This window comes from Suncus etruscus, chromosome 5, assembly GCF_024139225.1.
Source record: "Suncus etruscus isolate mSunEtr1 chromosome 5, mSunEtr1.pri.cur, whole genome shotgun sequence".
NCBI lineage: Eukaryota > Metazoa > Chordata > Mammalia > Eulipotyphla > Soricidae > Suncus > Suncus etruscus.
Genome location: NC_064852.1, coordinates 7,592,922 through 7,610,637, shown reverse-complemented (window position 1 = coordinate 7,610,637; position 17,716 = coordinate 7,592,922). Strand labels below are relative to the sequence as shown.

Genomic DNA, 17,716 nt, shown 5'->3' with positions numbered 1-17,716 from the left:
TGCTTCTAGGGTCTTCCTCCTTCACCCACACCAACATTTCTTTGTCTCTTCCACCTCCAAACATCTCAGAGAGGGAGCCACGAGCCTTTATCTTCCAACCAGCATGGGGTGAGACTATAAGAAAGTTTCCTTTGACCCTCTATTTCCTTCCCCTTCCAGCTGTGTACACTTTGCATGTGAAGCTACAGACTGTCCAGAGCTGGCAGTGAAGAATGCTTCTCTCAACTGTTCCAGCAGTGACCACTACCACAGCACTCAATGTACCGTGAGCTGCCGGACAGGCTATGTGCTCCAGATCCAACGTGATGACGAACTGATCAAGACCCAGGTTTGTGCAGGGGTTGGACTTAGAGCCTCTCCCTCCAGTCCAGGGAAGGCTTCTGGGGTGTTGAAAGAGTTTTCAACTTGCTTCAATGAATGGGTTCTTCTAGGAGTTCGAAGACAGAGTAGTGCTCCATGCAACCTATATTAGAGTCTATGTGGAGGCTGAAAATTTGCAAGACCATGGGCTGAGCCATTGACAGTGAAACCTGCTTTAGTTAAAGGGCTGCATTAGGGAGTGATGAGTCTGCTGTCACTGTGTTCATTCACTCATCACACAACATCTGTTTGCTGGGAACCACGCACTGTCGTAGGTGCCAAAGGAAAATATGTCACCATGATCAACCTCATTCTTCCCCTCAAGGAGCCGAGGAGCCAGGGATAGGGAGCAGATAGCTTCACTGTGGAGGCAATGCTGTCAAGCATAGTGTATAGCTATGAAGTGTATGAAAGCCCATGGAGGATTGAATAAGGTGTCCTGGGATACAAAAGTGAGAATTAGAGCATTAGGTACCTATATCCATATGCTCTGAACCAGGGGTGGTGAACAAGTTCGACACAAAGAGCGAAAATTTTAAACTGTGAGAGTCAGAGAGCCACAGCATGCAGTGGCCTGCCAAAACAGACAGGCACTCACACAAAAGCATATAATTTTATAAATAATCTATTAAACACATATTGCATGTTGCCATTTTGAGTGAGGGTCAAAATCCTGCAGTGCTGGTGAGGGTGTGCTGCGTCCTCCACACTAAGAACTAACGGCAAGATGTGACACAACATGTCCCCCCCCCCCCCTCGTTTGCTGCCCCGTGCAGTTGTTTCTGAGGGATGGGAGATGGGACTACGCGCTCGGAGATCTCTCCTCAGAGGTCCCTCCTCAGAAGCAGCAGAACAAAATCTAAACTTGGCAAAGAGCCACAACATACAAAATCATGATAAGAGGCAAAGAGCCACATTCATTTTGGCCGGGAGCCGAATGCGGCTCGAGAGCCGCTTGTTTGCCACCTCTGCTCTGGACATAGGCAGGAAAAGACTGGAGAAACAAAGTGGATAGAAAGAAAGTGCCACTTGTCTCACTCAGCTCTCTCTTTCTCTTTCCCCTTACCCTCTCAATATATTTGTTTTCTGTGTCTGTCTCCTCCCTCTGACTTATTTCACTCAGCATAACAGAATAGTCTCACTCATCTATGGGTTTTAAGAAAAATTAAAGATTTCATTGTAATAATGCCCAGAGACAATAGAGATGAGGGCTAAAAGGACAGGCTCAGGGTATGAAGCTCATCACGAAGAGTGGTTGAATGAGTTGGAAAAATAACTACACTAACAACTATCATGACAATGTTAATGAGTGAGAGAAGAAGAATGCCTGTCAGGCAGGGGGGTGGAGAAGGATGGAGATGGGGGGCATTGGTGGTGGGAAGGTTACACTGGTGAAAGGGCATGTTCTTTTGAAGACTGAAACTCAACTACAATCATGTTTCTAATCATGGTGTTTAAATAAAGATATCATTTAAAAATATATATTTTTTATTTTAGGTACCATGATTTACAATAGTGCTAATAGGAGGGTTTCATTCATACAGCACTCCAACCACACACTCTCTACCAATGTTTGCTTCTCTTTACAATTATCTCAGTGTCATCCCTTCCACCTCCCTTCAAGATACCCACATTCCCCAGTGGATCAGAAAAATTTTATGATAGCAGCTCAGTAGTACAGGATCTCATTTGTGGGATATAGGGAAACATAGTACAGGAATCAGAAATGCCCAAAGGAAGCAGAATCTAGAATTGATCTAGAGGTTTTCTCTGGATATAAACTTCATCCCAGCCAGACTAAAAGAGCAAGACTGATATCATGGTCAGGAGGAGATGACAGTAAGATCTAGGCTGGTAAAGCCACCTGGGGGTGGCTGTGAGTCTGGTTTCAGGGACTCCCTTAGGTAGAAGAGAACACTGGAGAGAAGCTGTGTCTTGCAAGGTTGTGGTGGTAGGCTGTCATTGAAACATAGCAGAAGACAAGTTCTGGACTGCTTGGTGGGTATAACTGAATGGGACCAGGGAGATGAAACTTCATATTATCCCAAGATTCCAGAGATCTCTGAGGAGAGGTCTTTGCCAGGATGCCACCTGAGCTCCATGCATCGAGTACACAGAACTCATGCCTCATTGCCGGGAACTCCTGTTTGTCAAGGTCACAGTGGTCCTCAAACTATGGCCCGTGGACCACATATTGTATTTGTATCTGTTTTGTTTTTTCATTGCAAAGTAAGATATATGCAGTGTGCATAAGAATTTGTTCATAAGTTTTGTTTTTACTATAGTCAGACCCTCCAATGGTCTGAGGGACAGTGAACTGGCCCCCTGTTTAAAAAGTTTGAGGACCCCTGGTTGCCAAGGACTTCTGGGCCTGACCCAAGGTCCATACAGGAGCTTGATGACACGACTGAGATACCACCTTCCCCGTCAGACATGATGGGTCTGAACTCCTGTGAATATAATTAGGTAGTTTTAGTAGTGAGGAATCCTGTCTCCCTTTGATGCGTGTTTAGGAGGGGAAAATATTCTTTAAAAATGCCAGATTAACAGCTGGGATTTGGCAATTTCCTGCTGGAATGGGAGCCTTCAGGCTGCTGGTGCATGTTTCTTTTTGGTTCTGCATTGTGGCCTCTCCTTTCCACCCACTGGCACCCACTTCTTCCAGGCTCGCTCAGTTTCCTGTCAACCCTCTCAACTTCCTTGCCTGGTTCTTCTTCATATAAGTATCTTTCAAATGTGGAACGAGCAAGTCAGAGGAGAGGAAACTCACCTCATTTATTTGTACTTGCCATGCCAGTGGTGGGCCTGAGATATGGAGGTGACTAACTTTTGGCCTCAGCACATGGAAAACTAATATACAAGCTTTAGTATAATTCCGACTATCATAGACTCTCTACCACCTCCTACAGAGCCAAGGTACTAAGATCCAGAGAGCGTGTCCATACTTCAGAGATAGTTTCATGAAGACAGTCCCCAGACCCTGAAAGATCTGTGACTTAATATTCTCATCAGTTCTTGGGGCCAGAACGATAGCCCAGTGGGAAGGCTTTTGCCTTGCATGTGGCTGACCCAGAAAGAATCTCCGTTTTATCTGTGCCGTCCAATATGGTCCCCCAAGCCAGGAGTGATTTCTGAGCACATAGCCAGGAATAACCCTTGAGCATTACAGGGTGTGGTCCAAAAACAAAAACCAACAACAACAACAACAACAACAAACCAAGAACCATTAATGATCTTCTATCCCAACCAAATATAATTTACAGAAAAATTCCACGAATAAAATGCACTGAAGTTTTATAATTAAAAATCCCATTAGCTATCTTTAATAAATAGCCCAGTAGGGGCCTAATTTGGTTTAACTGTAGTATAAATCCACATCTTTTTTTCTAATTAGTATTTAGTATCAGATACAATGATTTGCCTCTTTGATTGTATTGATATAAACAATAAATCATAATAAAATGACACTTTAAGGATGGATGATGTAAATAAAGAACATGACATGTGAATTTCCCCAGGAAAAGCTAGCTTTTGGTGTAATAAATATATTCATAATCTTTCCACCCAGACATTATGGGATGTGGTACTTTCCTCTAACAATATAGTAATAAATGGACCTTGAGAATTAGCCAACCGAACTGAGTTTGCCAGTGTGGTTGACTGGGATGCATAGGAGTTAACCTTGGGATATTGGTAGGGGACTATGACACACTGATGATATGTGATATTTGAATACTGCATACCTAAAAACCTAATTTAATAGTATTGAAAAAATTATAGTTCCTAAATAAAAATTGAGAACAAATGAAAAAAAAAAGATTTTCATCAGTACAATCAAAATGCTAAGAAAATACTGATCTGGACCATTGTACAAAGAGTCTCTACATATTAGAGACAGAAGCCATTAGAGCCAATCCTTTCATGTCTCTTTCCAGCTGTCTAACTTGGGGCTAATCACTTTACTGTCTCTGAGCCTCAGTTTCTGCATCTGTAGAAAGGGGAACTGAAATATCTAATTCATATTAGCTAGGGTGGCTGGAAGCTAATAACATGAATCACTCAGTTTTCATCTCCTGGTTCACCTAAGCTACTCAGTTGGGATTCTGTCTACTGACCCTCACTGTGTGTATTTCTGATTTCCAGACGGGTTCCAGTGTGACTGTCACTTGCACCGAGGGCAAGTGGAATAAGCAAGTGGCATGTGAGCCTGTGGACTGCGGCCTCCCAGACCATCATCATGTCTATGCAGCCACCTTCTCTTGCCCCGAGGGCACCACCTTTGGCAGGAAGTGCACCTTCCAGTGCCGACACCCAGCGCAGCTGAAAGGTACCCAATACCCATGGGTTCTTCCTGTCCCACTTCCTCAGCTGGAAATCCTGAGTGTTCTTCCAAGCCTTCCTCCTGGTTCCAAAATACCAAAACTTTACGTGGCATTTGATCTATCCTGATTTCTTTGCACCAGTTATACTGGTACAAACGTCTCTGCCATGCTACACAGAAACATGGTTAAGTAGGTCTTGGGTAAGTAGGGATATGAAATGTGCTTCAAGATCTTGCCATTTTTGTGTACAAAGCAAAAAAAAAGGAGGGAGGAATAAAAAAATAGATAATATGGAAATCACATTTGGAACTCATGTGAGTAGTTATACTGAGTATGATTTGGATCCAGGAAATCTCATTAGGAAGGAAGTCTCATTTTTTCCCAGCTTCATAGGAGGAAATCAAACCTCAGGTTGTTTAAGGTACTTGCCTGGGGTCATGTGAGTAATAGTTAAATCCATGTGGGAGTCTGTCCTCTCTCTCCAGTGTGAACTTCTCCTTAGCAATGGCTAGTTGGAAGAGAAGCCATTGTGGGCAGGAAACATTGGTTTCTTGTCCAGGCCTGGGGTCTGTGGTGCATAAGGCCTGATTTGACCTAATAGAGAAGAGAGCCAGACATGGAAATGATAAGAATAATCTGGCATCCTAGAACATCAGTTTTAAAATGACTCTTCTAGAATAACTTATTCTAAAAAAGTGGGGTGTTTTTTTTTTTAAAGAAAAGATTACTAATTCTTGAAGAATGGTGAAACTGAATCCAGAGAGAGGAAGTATGACAGGTAGACATTCTCAGAACAAGTTCATGGCATTGCTAGAATGACTGTCCTTGATATCAGTCCAACATTGGATTTTCATATTACACTGAAAGGAGTTAAGACAGGCTCATTTGCTTAGCTTATTAGAGGAAACTGCACCTTTATCAGACATCCCGTGATATTCCATTCAAGCATCATTGGTAGGGGAGGCATGATCAAATTTCTGTAGGATAAAGTAGATGTAACCCTATTACATTTAAATGAAAAACCTCTAACCCCAAAATACTAATAATATTGGGACCATGTTACCTAAACTATAAAAGCAACAACTTAGGTGTAATATTATGCAGACATGAGTTTCAGATCTATGTACAATTGGAGGATAGTTAGTGATTCCTATAACTTTTTTTTTTGTTTTGCTTTTTGTTTTTTGGGCCACACCCATTTGATGCTCAGGGGTTACTCCTGGCAATGCGCTCAGAAATTGCCCCTGGCTTGGGGGGACCATATGGGACACTGGGAGATTGAACCGTGGTCCGGTCCGTCCTACGCTAGGGCTTGCAAGGCAGACACCTTACCTCTAGCGCCACCTTCCCGGCCCCAATTCCTATAACTTTTTAAGATGATAAATAACCTCAATATATTACTGACCTTGAGTTTTTCACATTAATACGGTCAGCCAGAGGAGGACCTACCCAGTATATGACTTCACATGGATATATTGCAAGGTGGGAAGTATAGATAAAAATAATGTTCATGGAATTATCTCTTTAAAGACATGAGTTGAAGTCTGCAGCTACCCTATACCACACTACCTCAGAGGAAGGCAGGAAGCACTTCCGGGATATGACCTGTAGGTCTCGTGATTTTTTTACCTAGGATTTAAGTTAAATTTTTTTAAATATTAATTTTATATTTATAGACATAGTACTTGAACTATTTTTAAAATGTAAATCTCGGAGAGGTTGAAAGACTGGTGGAAATGTCAACCCTCTATTTCCCTGAGCCCTTTCCTTGGTCCTATTTACCCAGATGTGGGGTGTATTAATAACCACAGAAGTCACACTCAATCAGAGGCCCTGGGGGAAAGGAAGGTGTATAAATTAGCAGTGATGATTACCACCCTCTTGGTGACTAATAATAATTCTTAATTAGAGACGTTCAAACCCACTTACCCTTGCCTTTCCACTGAATTTGATGGAAAGGTGGGAGAAAACTCCCACCCCCACCAGGAATTGAGGCCCCAGGAGAGCCATCATCGCAATCACTACTGACCTGACTTGGTTCTTTCCTTGAGAATTCAGGAACACTTTTCTCCAGGGATCTCATTGGCTCTGGAAATCTCATTGGCATTCTGTGCACCTTGGTTCTGAGCACATCTGGTGCTCAAACTTCAGAGCTGAGTCTCTGTTTAGATCAACCTCTAGGAAGCATCCCAGTTCTTAGAGCCATGTCTCTCTGAAGTTGCTCGCTTATTTCCTCTCAAGCCAGGGACGAAGAGGCATTCCTGAAAACTTTGACTTCCCCCTCTTTTTGGTTGGCTTCCCTTTTTTCCCTTTCTCCCTGTATCTTTCTTTCTAAGAAGCATCTTTTATGCCTGAAAAGGAAAAAAAAAAGTAGTCTTTGCTTTAGAATCGATAGACTGGGATCACACACCTGTTCTACCATTTGTCAGTTGTTTGATCAGAACTGAGCTTTCCAGTCATAAAATAGATTTCGAGGTGGAACTGAGGATTGAAAGAGGAAAAAATTGTAAAACGCCAGAGCCAGAAGGACTTTATAACTGAAACCCAACTATAGTCACGTTCATAATCACGATGTTTAAATAAAGATATAAAAAAAATACTCTAATGAGGTCATTGAAATAGCTGACCTCCTTCTTTGTCCTCTAGAGATTATGAGGCTGTTGGACCTAGATATTAGCATCCTGGTAAAGGACTAGCCCAGACCTTTAGTAGAGCAAGGTCCTTGAGAAGCCGATGCATTGCAGGTAGCAACGGCTTTGGCCTCTGTTCAGCTAGATTATTTTCTTCAAGTTTTCTTACATCCCAAGTTATTATCCAGAGATTTTCAAGATATCCTGCAAACTCTTGGTCTTAGATCATCCTGTCAGTGTTCTTTGATGAACAGACAGACCCTGAAAACATGCTTGAGGGGGAAACTAATTCTGAGGGTCAAGCACAAGAGTTTAGAATCATAAATGTTATTCACATGACTAAACATACAGCATACTTCACCTCATCTCGTCCAGGACTTTTAAAAATTTTTTCCACTCATAAACCACAATTTTTGCCTTAGAAATGCAGTCTATGATGAGCATTGGCAGAAACACCTCATTTCATGACATGTTTGATATTGAACTAGGTTTTGCTTATTGAATATTCAGAAATGTTCTACTGTTGCCAGATTTCTTTTTGCAACCCCTATATCCAGTAATGTGCTCCCATATGAGAACATAAGACACAGTTTAAGAAGCTAATACCTTAACTCTATCTTGGTTGCACTTAAATTTGACCACATTGTGGTTTTTTTTTTTTGTTGTTGTTGTTGTTTTTTTTTTTTTTTTTTTTGTGGTTTTTGGGTCACACCCGGCAGTGCTCAGGGGTTACTCCTGGCTCCATGCTCAGAAATTGCTCCTGGCAGGCACGGGGGACCATATGGGACGCTGGGATTCGAACCGATGACCTCTTGCATGAAAGGCAAACGCCTTACCTCCATGCTATCTCTCCAGCCCCTGTTGTTGTTGTTTTTTTAGTGGAGTTAGAGGTGATTGGAGCCACACCTGGTGGTACTTCAGGTTTATTTCTTGTTCTGTACTCAGAGATCACTCTTCACAAGCTCGAGAGATCATGCCTGGATTGGAACTTGGGTTAGCCACTTGAAAGTAAGACTCACAGAGTGAGTCTTCTTAAAGAAGCACATCTCTGGCTTTCAAAGGCCTTCAAAATACCTTTTTCACTCCTACTTTGCTCTGCCTTTTACTATCACAGTTTTGCCTAGCTAACTTTGGGTTTTAAAATTCAGTCTATTTGTTTCCATATGAATCCCAGAATTTTCTAATTCTTAGGTTTTACTGTAAATAAAGAAGTCAGCTGGGGAAAAGGAGACTGACAACATGCTACCTTGCCCTATGGTCAATAGCATTTCCTGCCTTAACACTTACTCCCTTCAAATTCCTACCAACCCACACTACTCTCCTCTGGGAAAAGACCGCCCCCTCTTTCTTCAATGCAGACAGCCAGACCCTAGCCTAGAGAATTCAGCTTCAAACCAAATCTTTCATCAAGACATCTTCTCCACAGTCATGGTCACACCCTATGAAAAATTTCCATTCATATCCTAAGAGATAGACCTTTCTTCATCTCGTCAGCTGAATGCACCAGAACAGGCAGATCCAAAGATGTCACTACTTCCAAACCTCTCCTGAATGCTGAGAGTAGAGTATCTGGGACCTTTGAGGAACAACATAGAGAAGGTGAAAGAGCTGCTCATACAATTATTATTTTTTGGGGGGGGGTTTACACTCGGCAGTGCTCAAGGGTTACTCCTGGCTTTATGCTCAGAAATCACTCCTGGCAAGCTCAGGGGACCATATGGGATGCCGGGGTTCAAACCACCAACCTTCTGCCTGAAAGGCAAATGCCTTAACTCCATGCTATCTCTCCGGCCCCTATGCAATTATTTTTAAATGGAATTGTGCTAAGAAATAGAGCAAGCAATTTACTTCTGGCTCTGCACTCAGGAATCACTTCTGGTGGGCTTGGGGACTATAAGGGATGCTGGGAATCAAATCAAGGATCAGCTGCATGCAAGGCAAATGCCTTACTGCTATCCTATCACTCTGACTCCATATAGCAAACATACTCATTTTTAAATGATTTTTTTATGACTCCCTCAACTCCTTGCTCCACTCTCAATGACTGCTTCCTTCAGGGCTCTTACCTGCAACCTCAGAAGCTCTTGGCCTTTATGAAACCCTGTTGAGCAAATATCCTCATCAAATGAGGGAAATTAGAGATATCATGAGGTCACCAAGATCAAGTGACCTCATATTTCATTTTGTAATAGAAAAACTTAGACCAGTATACAAGAGCTATTAAGAGTGAATTTCTTGACACCAGAATCAGAAGGCCACCCAGGAATTCTGATCCTAAAATGGTGTCACCTTGCTGGGCATGCCAGGCCCCCTCATTGGTAAAATGTCTCTGTTGTACTTGCCACTTGCATTGCTTCAGACCTAATGTGTGGCAGGTATCTAACATTTTGGGGACCTTTCTTCTATATTAGTCAAAAAGTCTGGATACAGCTATGACTAATTCTATTTATTTTACCGCTTTATTTAAGCACTGTTTTTGTTTTTTTACAAAATTACTCATTGTCCATTGTTGGGTTTAAATCATACAATGGCATATAGTATCCTTCACCAATGCACCCTTCCTGTCACCAGATTATTTGACTAATTCTTGATTTCCTAATGTTCCACTTCTCTTAATTTTGAATTCTATGATAGTTTCCCCCCACTCCCAAACAAGAACTAATCTTTGGTTGGGCTCTTGGTCATAAGCTTTGTGGTAGAATCAAGGGATCCCTTAGGAATCAAACTGACTTGGAATAAACCCAGATACTAGTTCAAGCAATTGTGTTTCCAGGATTTTTTTTATCTACAAAATGGAGTTGATGATGAATTGGGTTACTAAGACTTCCAAAGTGATGGCTTCAGTCATTCTTGCTAGGCCTACCTCATGGACTCAATTACAGAGAGTTGTTGGTAGAATTCCCTTCAGACATTGAGAAAGAAAAAAATAGACAATCAAAGTGTAATCTGATTCACCCAGGCTAAAGCTGTGAGAGTCCAATTTACTAAGCAGTTGACATACTTTCTGGAGCTGCCAAATACAGCTCAGATTTGCTCTTTAACTCTTTGCTATTCCCGGAGCCCAGAAATTTGCTTTCAGAACTAAAATTGGCAGAGTGTTGCATACTTTTCTCAATGCCTCCATCTCTTTTCTACCTCATCTTGTTCCTCTAATTTTCTTTAGTTTCAATATCAAATGAAGTTCCAGTTGAATATTTTTGGGGGCAAAAAACCATCCTTAGGTTTTTTCTGTCCCAATATTTCTACTTCCCTTCTCTTTCCCAGAGAGAAAGAGAGAACTCTTCTGAGAGAACTCTTCTCCCCCTGGGTACCTTGTTTTATTTCTTTTTCTTTCTCTGGGTTTTCCACTAAGGCTTTTGACTTACTAAGAGGAGTGAAAATGGGTGTGCTGTTGAAATATGCTTGAAAAACGTTATTAATATTAATATAAATTAAAGAATATCAATTGGTAAAAGATGTTTGCTTAAGGCAACAAAATGGAATTTTGTCCATTTCCAATAGGACTAGTACTAGCCATTGACAAATACATCTTTCTGTGTACTCACTTACCTGTCCTTATTTTATTCTAGTTGGCTTTTTTGGCACTTTATTTAAAAAAATAGTGCAGTAACTAATATCCTTTTTACATTTTAATATATTAGACCTGAGACTAGAGAGGAAGTAAAGTAGATAAGGTACTTGCCTTGTATGCAGACCTGGGTTTCATTCCCAATACCCCATAAGATCCTCCAAGTCCTGGCAGAATTGAGCCCTGAGTGTAAAGTCAGGAATAAACTTGGAGCACCACTGTCTGTGACAACAGAAAAAATAAATAATAAATGTTATAGCTGAATGAGAACAAAATAAGATTAAAAAGGGTGTTGGTTAGGAGTCATGCCCATGTACTAATATTTTCGGCATTCAGTAAATGGACATGAGACATAGTATATGCTTGGCACTAGGTTCCAGAATTGAAAAAGCAAATAATCTTCAACCCCTTGCTTTAGGCTACTGGCATTGCCAACATCATGTAAGGAATTTGAAGAAACCCAGATATTCTTAGAATATCTGCTCTGGGGCCCGGAGAGATAGCACAGCGGCGTTTGCCTTGCAAGCAGCCGATCCAGGACCAAAGGTGGTTGGTTCGAATCCTGGTGTCCCATATGGTCCCCCGTGCCTGCCAGGAGCTATTTCTGAGCAGACAGCCAGGAGTAACCCCTGAGCACCGCCGGGTGTGGCCCAAAAAACCAAAAAAAAAAAAAAAAAAAAAAAAAAAAAAAGAATATCTGCTCTGGATCAATTTTAATTCTAAAAGGCCTTCCCCAAAAGAGTTAGTGTTCTGGGTAATATTTTAAGTAAAATAATGAAAATAGGCACATATCTTTGGACAGTTTGGTTACCATGAGCTCAGTATTCCTTAGGCACTGGAATTTTCTCACCCTATTTGTAGGTCAACCAAATGAGTTCACTAGTTTTATTCTGACTTTCAAAGATGACAGTCAGAGTTACATACCTTTTTGGAACCTTGTCTCTGACTTTAACAGTTACTCTGAATCTCATCTAGGAACTTCATATGAACTAGCATCTTTTCCCAAACCATGTCTATGCCTCCTAAACAGTGATCTCCAGGAAACACAGGTATTAGGGAGCATGCAAGTGACAGAAGTGCCAAGGGTTGATTCTAAAGACAGTAAAGCAGTGTATAGCTGGAGCTGAGTAACCCTGAAGAGTCATGAGAGAAGGGTAGAGAATTCCTCTTTGGTATTTGAACACTAGAAATGAGCATGGTAAGCCCCAAACTCCCACTAATTGATGGCTATTTCAAGAGATATGACCCCTTAATATCCTGGGCTGGCTCTGTATGTAGGCTTTACTGCAAGGGCAGTCAACATCCTTGAGTTTAGAGGCCAGTCAGTGCTAGGAGTCAGGGGACAAGGGCAACATGTGTCATACTCTGCTTTTCCAAAACCACAGCTGATTACAAGGAGTGGGTACAACCAGGGCAGGAAAATACTGATGCTGCTCGTCTCAGTGTCTGCTCTACTGGATTTCCCTGGAGTGAAATGGAGGCATGTCCATGATCCTGAATCACCTTTTGAGGATTTCCTATGGTTCTTTGGGCTGTGGTACACGGTTAACACCTATTTCCCGCTCTCTCAGTATCAGCATTTTTGGTTTGCATTCTTCTCTCAGTTATCATTTTGCAATTGTTATGTGATCTCTATGCGAAAGAAACGTATTTCATTTTGCCATTTATGATAGGCAGAGCTGGTATCAGAGTTCTAGAAAATCCTAATTCCTTCTGCACAAACTCTGCAAGAATTTCAAGAGCATTTGTAGCCTTATGTTTTAAAACTCCTCACTTTTTTTTGGTATGCTTGCTCACTTCCAAGCACTGCCCAATCACAAAATCAATGTGTAAAAACAAAACAAAAAATAATTTGTGGTTTTCCCAGTGTTTGCTCCTATGCAAGCCAAATGAATCATCTTTCTCGTCCTTCCTTGATTTCAGTCGATGTAGAAATATCTATAACACCCTTCCTTGATTTCACTCGATGTAGAAATATTTATATCACAGCCTATTGATGTAGAATTTTACAGATATTAAATAAGCCTGTGCTCACCAGATGAATCACATGAACTAAGGAAGAGAAGGGAGGAAGTACAAGCAAATTGCATGACACTTTCTCCCATTTCTTATTTTCTCCAGCTTTCTTCCTTTCCTGAGTACTCGCCACATTGAGGTAGACTAAGTCATTTACTGTCGGTGTATTTCAGTGTCTTTCTCCTGCTTGACTAGAATAATAGTTCTAAGAGCTCAGGCTTTGATTTTTTTAATTTAGTTTTGCTCAACGCTGGGTCCCACCATGGAAAGGATTATCTAGTATAATATAAGAATAAAATGGATGCCTCTTAAGTGGATTAAGCCTTTTCTATTGCAGTTCTTAGGGTCCTTGCAGATGTGCTAATAAGAGGCAAAAGTTCAGGAGGAGAAATAGAGGAAGAGCGGGAGAAAAAACCATAGGAATTTGATGGCGCCTTTCCACACACTTGGAATCATTTTTTTGTATCTTCTCATCTGTTGAAGGCAAAACTGGTTTTCTTAACCTAGAGAGGAGAGTCTAGATGTGACTCTCCTGTTGTACTTGTTCTTCTAGAGTCTATCCCGAGAGTTCTGTGGAACCAGCTTCCAGTTGAAAACAGTAACCATCTGGGGCTGGAGAGATAGTACAGGGGTAAGGTGCTTGCTTTGCATGCAGCCGACCCCAATTCCACCCCTGGCATCACATGGGTCCACTGCCAGGTGCAGCCTGAGAAACCACACAATACTAGGATGATCCTAGTGATCCCAACAGCTGAGAGCTCGTATATCAAATCCTCAACCATTAGCAGTGAACAGCCAGCCTGTTCAGAATCCCTCGGAAGGATGACAGCTTGGGTTACCCTCAAATACATTTTCATAAATAAATGAATGAAAGCAGTAATCATATTTGTCCAAGCTAATATTTGTTAAATTTGTTACATTCGATCTTAAAGCTCAGTTTTGCCCTTTATTGTTAGAAGTTGGTCCAGTCTCTTCCTTCTCTGTGCCTCTTTTTCCAAATGGAAATTGTCGCATGAAGCCATGTTCCTTAGAATGTCTTTATAAAGGCAATTCAGTAAAAAGCAAAATATTCAAACTGTGCTAGCGTTCGGTATCTGGTTGTTTCATCTCTCTCACTGCACTCCTCCAAGCTTCCATTCAGACCTTTCAACTTTCAACCTTTCAAATCCAGTTCTCCAATTTTTCAATTTTTTTCAATCTCTGAGAAGAAAAGGGCTAGGTTGAGAAATCCAGGTTTTAGGTTTTCTTTAATCAATTCAGGAAAGTATAGTGAAGGCTATGGACTGATAATAGAAGACCTGGCCATGTCAGACAAGTTGTCCCTGAATTACTTTTATTTATAACATACTTCATCAGGATAGATTCCTGATAAAGTCAAAATGTCTGGAAGAATCAGCATGACAAGGGAGCACAGACTGTTCTCACTGCCGCAAAGCCTAGATGGAAATCAGGCTTCTGGAACTGAAGAGCCAGTACAGAGGTTAAAGCACTTGCCTTCTTCCTCACCTTCCCTGGTTTAATCCCCAGCATCACTAATAGCCCCATGAGCACCTCCAGGAGTGATCCCTGAACACAAGGCTGGGAGTAAGTCCTCCAAGTGTTCAGGTCTGACACACAAAATTAAAATAATCAGATGTCATAAACCACAGTGCTGTCACTTCTGGGCCTGGGGGGTGGAGGAATGAGAACAAATTCAAGGGCCCAAGTCCCAGATAGTCCTGTCATCCTAGTAGTGATGACAACTTGAGGTCCCAAGCACACTAATGCCTAAACTTGGAGAAGATTCTGTTAGGAGCTTTCTCTGCCAATAATGTAACCGTTGATACCTGCGTTCCTGGGTGGGATGCCCATGTAGCAAGGCATAGAGGATGGATGGAAAGAGTCAGTCTGTCTTTTTCCCTTGTAGTATAGGATATTAAGAATTAGGAATGAGGAACCAAGGATTTTAATTTACTGCTCACTGGAGGTACTTCATTCCCCAGTTTGGCGTTCTACTTCTCTGTGTTAGCTGTCCACATTCTAAGAGGACGCACCCTTGATTTTACAATTTGTCTTGGCTCTCAGACATCCTATCCTGCCTCTGCTAACCCTATCTCTTTGTGTCTCCCAGGAAACAACAGCCTTCTGACGTGTATGCAGGATGGGCTGTGGTCCTTTCCAGAAGCCCTGTGTGAGCTCATGTGCCTCGCTCCACCCCCAGTGCCCAATGCAGAACTCCAGACTGCCAGGTGCCGAGAAAACAAACACAAGGTGGGCTCTTTATGCAAGTACAAGTGCAAACCTGGCTATCACGTGCCCAGCTCCTCCAGGAAATCTAAGAAGTAAGTGGGGGCAATGGAAGACTTACAGGTTCAGGGTACAAGAAGATTCAGCTCTACCTCTCTGATTTCATTTCTTTGCTGAGGTGATGCTTACTGTTGAACTCATTCTGTTCCATGGAAACCTAGAAAGATATTGTAATTATTTTCTTTTTTGGGCCACACCTGGCACTACTCAGAGTTTATTACTACCTCTGCATTCAGGATTATTCCTGGCATTTTGCTCAAGAACCACCTGGAATGCCGGGGGATCAAACCTGTGTGCAAGGCAAATGCACTATCCTCTGTACTATTGCTTCGGCCCCAATTTTATGAGTTTTTCTTAATCTCTATCCATGCTTCATATTCTCCCCCAACTACTCAGTAAGGCAAAGAAGTTCTGGAATGGGAAGTGAGAGGCTGGCTGGTTTCAGAGCAGGCTGAGTATGAGTGTGCCAGTCGGGAATGGATGTCAAAATGGAAATATGATATCTCTATGTCTCTGTATTTTTTCTCTCTCTCCCTTCAAGACGAGTCTTCAAGACTAAGTGTACCGAAGATGGTAGCTGGCAGAATGCAACATGTGTTCCTGTGATTTGTGACCCACCTCCACCGAAATTCCATGGACTCTACCAGTGCACTAATGGCTTTCAGTTCAACAGCGAGTGTAGGATTAAATGTGAAGACAGTGATACTGCCCAGGTAAAAATCCTTGAACATGATGCCAATGCTTGTGTCCCTCTCCTCTCTTCTTACCCCAAATCAGACTAGACTGTAAGAATCACTTCATCCAGAGATTATCTGTAGATGCCAGTTTTGTCCAATGGTTTTACCACAAAAGCCAAAGAGAAAAATTAGGTTGAATGATCTTCCTTTGTGATATCTCTGAATGTTGGTTTTTTTTTTCCCTCCCTATAAAACTCCATTTTATTTGTTCGGAGATTTTAGATTTGAAAAAGAAATTAGTATTGGAACTCTTACAAAGGAAATTTATGTGTAAGATCCCAGCATATAAACTTGATCAAAGTGAAATTAAAGTTGACAGAAATGACCAGGGCTGTTTTCTTTCTACTCTATCACCTCCTAAGTTGAACTTTGAAAGTATTTAAAATGACAGAACTCCCATGATCTTTAGACAGCAACCAGATCCTCATATTTCAAGAGACTAAAGGAGCTGCATTTGCACTAGTGGTGTTGAGAATGTTGAACCAGCAACATTTTAGATTGAAAAACACTGAAAAGGCAGAGGAAAGATGGAAAGAATGGCAGTTTGTCTGCCTCGGTGATATTGAGAAGAAAGTCAAACCACCTTTCTTGACCCTTGATGAAGGACCTATGTGAGAGTCTTCCTCATTCATCCAGTATAGTGGGGATTGTTAGGGAGCCAAGCGTGGACAAGGGAAGTGAGAATTCAACTGGTTCAAGATACCTGAAAAGCCAGAAGAGCTTCTCCTTGATAATCAACAATGAGGTATCACCCAGGGTGTCATTAGCCAATTGAAGCCAGAATTAATCCAGCAATGTCTTACCCTTATTGGGTTTTCTCAATGCTTCCTAGATAGCAATCAAGCACCATCAAAGTGCTCTTTGTAATGGCAATGACTGCTCCCCACATCCAGACTATGACCAGGTCCTACAGCCATTCTCTTATTTCCAGGCCCCAATCCTAGGTCACATCATCACCTAGCTCTTCACTAAGCCATCACACAGCCTTCATATCAATTCCCTGCCTTTACTCCCTTGCCTCTCTCCAGAGTATTTCTGTTGAAGTGCTTTGCTGAAAACAGTGCATCCAATCATAGCCAGTCCTATGATCAGTGCTCTTCATGAACCCCCCTGGCCCTAAATAAAGGGCCTCAGTTATTCAGGGTGACTATCACATGCTCTTACCCATGAGCACTAACTTCTCTGTTTTCTCAGCCTGAAATAACTCTTCTCACTTTCCCTAACAATCTCACTCCTAATCAGCCTTCACAATTCAGCCCAAGTGCCCCTTACTCTGGCACCACTTTTTTGAAGTTTCTTCCCTGCACATCCTATGTACCCCCACTTCATAGCATTGGATATGTTGCATTGTAATTCATTTCTCATTCCCTTTCTATGCTGGAAATTTATTAATTGTGTCTTTGATATCACCTGTATTCTCTGCTCTTGGGATGGGACCAGGTTCCTTCCTTGTAATATTCTGAAAGTGCTGGGACAAGAAAAAGGGCTTCAAAGACAAAGACACAGCAGGTATGGGTAGAGTCTGAATCTTTCCATTCCCCCAAAACCTCAGCCCTAGCCCCAAATGTGAAGAAACTGTAGCCAATAGCAACTACCTGAAAATCCTTAGATAGCATGCACCACACATGGATGCCCATGTACTGGAATCATTTTCATCCTTGACTGCCAGGAAAGCAGACACCAGGGCTGAAACAAGCAATGGCCAGGGAATACCACGGCCTCACGCAGGCGGATCAACTTCTCTCCCATTCCCTTGCATAAAACTATTGCTAACAGTTAACCAGACTGCTGAGCCAA

General features: G+C 41.9%; 1 protein-coding gene across 1 annotated transcript in view; it reads left to right on the top strand.

Annotated features, from left to right (window-relative positions):
* Positions 1-17,716, top strand: part of PAPPA (pappalysin 1) — a 259,858-nt gene that overhangs the window by 198,465 nt on the left and 43,677 nt on the right. Inside the window, exons 14-17 of the mRNA XM_049774233.1 lie at positions 160-328; positions 4,504-4,687; positions 15,007-15,217; positions 15,724-15,895. Coding sequence (XP_049630190.1) covers positions 160-328; positions 4,504-4,687; positions 15,007-15,217; positions 15,724-15,895 — 736 coding nt within the window. The remainder of the gene's footprint in view (positions 1-159; positions 329-4,503; positions 4,688-15,006; positions 15,218-15,723; positions 15,896-17,716) is intronic.